At 35.8% G+C, this 7,929-nt stretch overlaps 1 protein-coding gene across 3 annotated transcripts; it reads right to left on the bottom strand.

Moving 5' to 3' along the window:
• Window positions 1–975: 975 nt before the first annotated feature.
• Window positions 976–7,321, bottom strand: LOC104214962 (probable disease resistance RPP8-like protein 2). 3 transcript variants are annotated; one of them, XM_009764699.2, is made up of 3 exons: window positions 6,812–7,321; window positions 3,092–5,226; window positions 976–1,229 (listed from the first exon to the last, which is right to left on the bottom strand). In XM_009764699.2, exons 1-2 carry the CDS (start codon window positions 7,247–7,249, stop codon window positions 3,142–3,144), a joined length of 2,523 nt encoding a protein of 840 aa, XP_009763001.1. In that variant the 5' UTR covers window positions 7,250–7,321; the 3' UTR covers window positions 976–1,229; window positions 3,092–3,141. The 3 variants fall into 3 exon arrangements, with proteins under 3 accessions (XP_009763001.1, XP_009763002.1, XP_009763000.1); XM_009764700.2 differs by lacking the exon at window positions 976–1,229 and adding an exon at window positions 1,236–1,497; XM_009764698.2 differs by lacking the exon at window positions 976–1,229 and adding an exon at window positions 1,856–2,527 and having other exon boundaries at window positions 6,812–7,320.
• Window positions 7,322–7,929: the final 608 nt, after the last annotated feature.

The following is a 7,929-nucleotide window of genomic DNA, read 5'->3' as shown; positions in this document are numbered from 1 at the left end:
GAACAGAATGCTAAATCTCAAAACGATCGATCGGGTCATTACAAATTTCAGTGATCTGCTCTAGTTATGAAAGAAAAATAGTGTTTCCCTGCCCCTTGGTGGACAAGTCATTTTAAGCAATGTTTGATTCAATGGAGTAACGATGAGTTATACGGTATACAAGTTTAAAAAATTTTCCTTACTTTGTATACGTATAAGATTGTAACAAAATGTTCTTGTACAAAGTATACTGGTATTGCATATAACATAAAAAATGTCTACCAAATACAACATAAATACTATCAGAATTTGTACTACGATATTATCTTCTTAATCATGTAACCACTACTTTTGAATGTGTAGAAGAATTCTTACACTGAAACACACTAAATATTGAATCGATCAAATTTAAAATTTTGAATATTCCATTGAATTGTAGGAAACATGTATTCAGATTTAAATAAATCAATAAACTGAATGTAGATTAGTGCAATCACCCTATCAAAGTTAATTATCTGTTTCGGCACTGATGACTAGGTTAAAACTATTTTTTACAGTCTAATGATCATCCCTCTTCAAACGTTTAGGCTAATAACTGGGAAACATACGGATTCATAAGCTTTTTTTTTTTTTTTTGAAAAGGTAACATATACGGATTCATAAGTTGTGTAATCTTCTAATGCAGAATTATCTCAAAGATTCCACATGCTAAATAAGATTCGTAGCAGCTCGTCTGCAGGCTCGGAATTATTATGTCTTTCAAAGGCCATGTGTTCTAGCCGTGGAAACAGCCTCTTGCAGGGTAAAACTGTGTACAATAGACCTTTGTAGTCCGGCCCTTCCCCGGACCCCGCGCATAGCGGGAGCTTAGTGTAGTGGACTACCCTTTAAGTTTCAACGTAATAATGGTACATTCTTAACCAAAGAAACAACAATGAAGTAAAGTAATACAGCAACAACAAACTGGAAAAAATAGTACTAACAGCTTCACAACTTAGAAAGAAAGCACTCCACATGCAGAGGTGAAGCCAGAATTTGAAGCTTATGGGTTTTAAATTTCCAAAAGAACTTGCAGTTCATCTTAGTTACTGGGTTTGCAATTAAATATTTATACCTATTTAATAAATTTCCTAGTATAAATACAATATTTAAGCAAAAGTGATTGGGTTCTGCTGAACCCACACGCTATAGGCTAGCTCCACCTCTGTCCACATGATCGGGAACTCAAAATGCAACAGATCCAGGAACATCTACAAAACAAACCACGCGGAGACTTATTTTCAACTTCACAATGCTTGAATAAACAAAAGAGAAAAAAATTCCTTGTATCAGATGATTGGACTGCAGAAACATGAAATTCAGTGAATCCATATCAAAGAGCAATATTCAATTTCTCCATGTATCCCAGGCTTCCAGCAATGTCAATGTCCTAAAAAATATCATAATTTGTGGTTGAAGTTCAAATACTTGGTAGTGGTGATTTTGAAAACGGATTTTCTTTTGGTGAGTCTTGTACACCTGTGTCAACAGCAGCCAATAACTACTTACTCCCGCTTGATGTTTATACCAAACTAAGAAATTTAAGGTTAACAGCTACAAATTAAAGTGAGAACATATATCACTTAGCTATGGTTAAGTAAAATATCTGTATGAAAAGCACAAGTTTTATATTAGTTTGATATAAACACCAGGTATGAATAAAGTTTTTGCGCTCTTTATAAGTACTGAAACTAACCATAATATAGAAGTTTGTCATATGTTCATGAATAGTTCATTTCCTTCAAGATAAGTGAATCATTACAAGAACTAGAACGTCCATAATGACAAGGATAAACCTATCACAAAATAATGCAAATATTCAGAATAAAACTATCAATATCAGAAGTCAGTAAAAACTTCATATATAATATCTCAACGCAAAAAATATTCCAGATTTACCATTGCAGATTCTTCAGCTGCATCTTATTTTCTCTATCTATTAAAACTCTACAGGTTTATGTACAAAGTACACATTCTGCAAAACTATAAATGCTTATATTTTGAAGAACTAACTTATGCTGCTACCAAAAAAGATAAATTAAGACTTGCAAACTTGAGGGATCTAGTAGCAGTTCTTTCCTCAGCAAGACTCTATGTATACCGTTTGCTTCTCCTCCTACACACAATTATATCAATTAGCTGCGGCACCAACATCAGTGATACTACTTCTGCTTCCTTGGAATGAGTTAACACGAAATTGAGTCTCATTCTCATTCTTGATACCTAATGTTGACAATATAGAGCTTTTGCCGCTTCATTTGGATCATCAGTCCTTAATGTCTTAGGAACCAGTACACATCTCTCTCCCCCAAAGTATCCGGAGAATGTTTTCCTAATGTCGGTGAACTAGGACTGGTGTTATGGAAGGATTGATCAGAAGAAAGCCACGGTATGTTCCAAGGGTTTGCTACGGTGCATCCCAATAGGGCGGTGCTGGATAGAATGATACTGGAAAGCCAGAATAAGGCCACAGAGCGCCTTGAAAGTACGGTACTTGAGGATGAAATGCCTGAAAAATTTTCCAGGTTAAATCATGCGTACTAGAATTGTTTTCTTTCTCAGTTAAAACTGAGGATGTACTACAGGAAAATCAGTTAAAAAGAAAAGAGATCAGAAGTATAATTAAGTTTCCTTGCCTATAAGGGAATCTCTTCAAGTCATTCTTTACCTGATTGCATTTTATTGGAATTGAGATTATACCCTTGAGAAATTTGACTTCGTTTTTTTGTTTCCAAATTAACTCTCATCAACTAGCACTAGTTTATGGTGGTTTTGGAAGAAATTCATTCACAATATTCTGTCTAGTCTAGTACCATAGTCCATAGAAGTTAATATATGTTAGAATAAAAAGACATGCTATTTATATTCTTAATCATGGTCCAACCATATGTTTTTAAGTAAAGAAACGCGAAAAGAATAGTGAATGATCACAATGACCATACTCATGTAAACAGGGGCTAAATTTATATTGTAATGGGCAAAAAACAAAATACTTCTCAAATCAATGTTTGAGCAAAATGCAATGCAGAGTAAAGAATTTTTTTTTTCATTAAAAAAGAGGAGCTCAACTGACCTTTTAAATCAGTTTCAGGAGGGAATGCAATGAGCTAGAGTTTGATGCTTTCAGGAGCGCGACTGGAGAAAATGAGATAACTCAACTGGCACATTCTCAAGCTTAGCACAATTAAGAACAAGTTTCTTAAGTCTTGGGAAGTGATCTCTTGAAGCCTCCCAACATTCGAGGTCAGCCTTTTGAATCCACAAGACCTGGAGTTGTTTAAAACCTCCTTTCTCTGGTTTCCAGGACTTCCCCGTAAATGCATCTTCTTTCAACTTCAAGACCTCAAGGCATTCCAGCTGGCCCAGTCTATCCGCCTCGTTCCATTTAAACCTTGTATTTGACAAAGTTAACTTCTTCAGTTTGCGCAAAAATCTGAATAATTCTGGAGGAAGGTGAAGAGCTTCACTCATGTAAGGAATATCATTCATCAGTTTCAATTTTTCTAGGCGCCCTAACCCTTGAAAAGTGCTGAATCCGTCCTTGTTAGTCTCAAGAAAAGCTCCCAGTCGCCCTTGAATACTTAACTTTTTGAGATTTCCGGCCTTTGCAAGCACAACTTTATTGCAACTCTCTGGTGCAACTTTTGACAGAATTTGTAGGCAAGAGCCTTCAACCGTTGGGTTAGGAGGGGGCAACAATTCTGCGGGGATGTTGGTCTTTAAATGCCTCAACCGTGACAAGTTCCATATATTTGCTTTTATTTTAAGAGTGGGCTCTGGTGTACTTGTATTAACTATGAGAAACTGTAAATTCCAGAACTTACCAAAGGATGCAGGAAGTTCCGCGAAATCACCTGAGATAGCAATATACCTCAAATGAAATAGTTGGTTAAAATACACGGGGAGGAAAATTTTAACAGATTGAATTTCCAAGACCCTGATCAGTGGAAATGCTTGGGAGATGAGTTTAACATCAGGAAGAGACAACTCGATTTGTCTTTCTGTTGTCGAAAAGCATAAGAAAGATCTAACATGTTGTGCATTTAATTGTTTTCTGGAGAGAAAATCACGCAGAACAGATGATTCAATACACAAGCGACGAGAAGTATCTGGATCTTGTATGGAGGGAAGATTCTGATCGGGTGTTAGACGTAGTTCTTGGAAAACACTCTCCATTATTGCCTCTGTCTTGTAGAACTCATACAACACGTCATGAAATCCAATTTCTTTTATTGAATCACCATCCCTCGACAATGTGACTAGACCCCTCAGAGCAAACTCCTCCAAGTAATTCTCTGCTAGCTCCTCGAAGGTATACGTCGGACTGGACTTTATTAGTCCCTCCGCGATCCACAAGCGAATCAATTTCTGCGCAGGGATGGAATAACCTTGAAGAAAGGCGAAGCAATACAAGAAGCACGCCTTCATTTCTTGGGGCAAAATGTTGTAACTGGTTTCCACAATTTCCCAGCAACTTGCAGGGTCATTCTCTATGACAAGGTACAGCCCCACATTTTTCTCGATTCTTTCCCAATAATTTTTGTTCGGACGAGATCTTAAGGCTCCGGCACTTAACTCTACTGCAAGTGGTAATCCGCTACATTTTGTTGCAATACTTTTTCCAAGTTCTACTAACTCGTCAGGACATCTTTCATTACCAAAAGCTCTCTTTTCCAGCAATTGAAAACTTTCTTCGTCGGATAGATATTTCAGACGATGAGGATGTTCACTGGCATAGCTAGCCACATACTCGTCGCGAGTGGTCATCATGATCCGATGACCTCTGTTGTTTTCTTGGAGAATTCTTTTGACCAAATCCACAACCACAAGTTCTTTAGCCCACACATCGTCCAGGACAAAGAGGTATCTACCACCTTCTTTAGCCATAAAATCACATATTACTTCAGCTAATTCGTTCACATCTTTATAGCGAAATTCTTCAATGCGTTCCGTCAACGATTGGAGAATCTTAGAAAGGATACCCTTTAGTTCGTATGACCTGCCGACATAAACCCAAATTTTCTTGGAAAAATTATTTGAAATCTGAGAATGACTACAAACTTTTCTTGCCAATGTTGTTTTGCCAATTCCAGCCATACCCACAATAGGGACAAATTCCAGATCCTTTGATCCTTTAACAAGTCGTTTGATCACATATTCCGCTTCGTAATCAAAGCCAACCACTTCTTTATACTCCAACAGTGTATCCTATTAAGATGAACAAATAGAGTGGATAACAAAAATCAGAGTTGAGAATATTTTGATCTTTTCCACTTAGAACTTGAGCACCCATTTCAAGCTATTAATAGCAAAGGAACAACAACAACAATAACAATTAAGCCTCAGACCAAAACAAGTTGAGGTCGGCATATGAATCCTTAGTGACCTTGTTTCTCCATTTAAACTCATATCAAACCAACATAATATCAAATCAAGAAAAGTAAAAGCACAAGAAGTTCTCTATTTCTTTTACTGGCATATAAAAATCTAAAAGGGCTAAAGATTCATAGAAAGCATAAGAACATACACCTACTCACATGACTAAAGCATATTCCTAACTAATTGTTGCCATATTTTTGTTCCATTGTGCTTTATTTTTTACTATAAGTCTCCATGGATTCTAAGAGATTGTAGGTCTTTCGAGACAACTTACTTTCTTGTAAATTTTGGTCTACCCCATTCTTTTTTAACACATTAACTCACCATGGCAATTTTTCATAGTCGTTAAGGGGTGAAAATACACTAGCAATATTTGATGAGCGAGAATATCTGCATTAATAATAGAAAACAACTTCATTTATATCCCACCTGAGTCATAAAATATAAAGATTTTAGCTATATTTATACGGATAGTATCTAGATGTTTACGTTATCAGTGAATATTAACCTATAATAGTAGTTTAGTTATCATTTTACAAGATTTTCAATTAATATTTAATTATATATTAAGAGATTTAGTTATAGTTACCTCATTGTAAAATACGTTTTTGCACTTTAAAGCAAGTCGCCTAGGTTCTTAAGAACAATTTTATTTGATAAAGTAAAGCAGAACTTTACCTTGACTCGGTCTTTATTTGAAGTATAGCATTATAAAATAAAAAAATCAGAAATTCAATAAGTTTATCAAGATTTTGATCAGAAAACCTGAATAAGACTCGACTTTGTTTTTTGCTTGTTAAATTTGTTCTTGTTTTTTATTGGTTGCATAAGAAAACCATCCATCGCGACGGGCTTGGAAGCCACTCCAATATATTTTTGCTTGTTTTGAGGCCCAAGCGAAAACATACATACATCACATAAAACTTAAACTCAAAAAACAAAGCTTTTCAAGTGACTTTCCTGAGATTTCAATATGGAACATTTTTCTTAAGAACAGAAAACCACAAAAGGTTGATTGCTACAGCTTTCTACTTACAGGAAAAAATTATAGATTTATCTGAAATGAGATAGAAGAGGTGTTGGTCATTAGCTTCCCAATGTTGAGTAACATTTGTGATTAAAATTTGTTGAGTCCCATATTGGTGGTATGAGGATTTCCTGTTCTTGAGTAATCCTCACCTCTCTTGAGCTAGCTTTTGGGACTAAGTTAGGCTCAAGGTCCGGAAAATCACCATAAATTAAATGAAGCTAAGCTAACTTTCATTTTCCTGTAATTAATTTTACCTAATTTTCAGGCGAAAGGGGTTCGGGTGAAGTTCCTTCCGCCCCCTAAATCCGCCCCTGCTTATACTCCATAAATGTCAAGATAAAGAGAGAAGAAGGAAAAAGAATACTTTTGGGTTTCAGGCGTTACCTGAGGCTCCCGTGTAACTCTTTGTGGTAGATCGAGCATTGGTTTGGGCTGAAAAGCCTTTTGATTATTTTGGCGAAATTCCTTCACATTTTGATGAATTGCTTCAATATCCTTTGCCAGATCCCAAACTTTTCTAACATGGCATAAATCAAAAGACCTTTTCACTTTATTCTTCTCTTGATGTAGCTTCGCCTGAACAAGGAATTTGTCAATGACATCCTCAGCTCTATGCACTGTAATTCTGATGTCTCTGACCAACTGTTTCCACAGACTGCTATCGCTATGGTATTTTGCAGCATCATCTAGGAAAGCTTTTAGGCGGCGAACTTCTTCTAGCAGATTCTGAAACTCTTTCTCAACACCTGAAATTAGCTTGACATTGTTAGTGACTAGCTGCAGTAGGTTCTCCAGCAGAAAATTCACCACTGCATCTGCCATATATATATATATATTATTGGGTAAAGCAAAACTGTAATCGGAGTGTAAGGTTAATAATTTCTTAGCGATGAAATCTTCTTACAATAGCTGCATATAAAGAAGATTAGATGTGGAATTCTTCATCTCCAGTTGACTTCTATGCTGAATTATTGATTATTCTTCATCTCCAGTTGACTTCACTTGCTGAATTAACTAAACCAAGTTTTTATTTAAGAAATAGAAAAAGAAATTTAATCACCACTACAATTTAGTAAACCAAGTCTTTGTCTGTACTTAAGCATGTTCCTATCTATTTGAAAATTATTTATTATATATACCTACCCAATTAAAATTAATTACCCCACGTTCATCTCAACTATTTTTACCCATTTAACCTAGCTTAGTTTGATTTAGCTTGACTTAAATTGGCTTGACTTGATTTGAATTGACTTGGTTTATGTTTAGGGGCCGGTAAATATTTTCCGCCCATGAGTATTTGCTAAACTTCCCCAATAATTAGTTACTCTAATGACAGCCGGTATACCGTAAAGTTCTTTTCAAGTGATTCCATTTCTATGTGGTCTTCCTAAATTAATTTAGCGAAAGAGGGCTAAAATTGCCTCTCAATATTGCTTTGGGGCTATAAATATTTTTCCCTTCGTCTATCAGTCCAAAAATACCCCTACTTTTATTTTCAGCAA

The sequence above is a fragment of the Nicotiana sylvestris genome, chromosome 4 (assembly GCF_000393655.2).
Source record: "Nicotiana sylvestris chromosome 4, ASM39365v2, whole genome shotgun sequence".
Taxonomy (NCBI): domain Eukaryota; kingdom Viridiplantae; phylum Streptophyta; class Magnoliopsida; order Solanales; family Solanaceae; genus Nicotiana; species Nicotiana sylvestris.
The sequence above is the reverse complement of the archived record's forward strand: the minus strand, read 5'-3'. Positions and strand labels throughout refer to the sequence as shown.

Bases quoted from the DNA above. Each gene is read 5' to 3' on its own strand.
- LOC104214962 (XM_009764699.2), bottom strand. From the start codon at position 7,249: ATGGCAGATGCAGTGGTGAATTTTCTGCTGGAGAACCTACTGCAGCTA. The intron at 5,227-6,811 runs GTAACGCCTGAA...TCATCTTAATAG, and splicing joins GAGTTACACGGGAGCCTCAG to GATACACTGTTGGAGTATAA.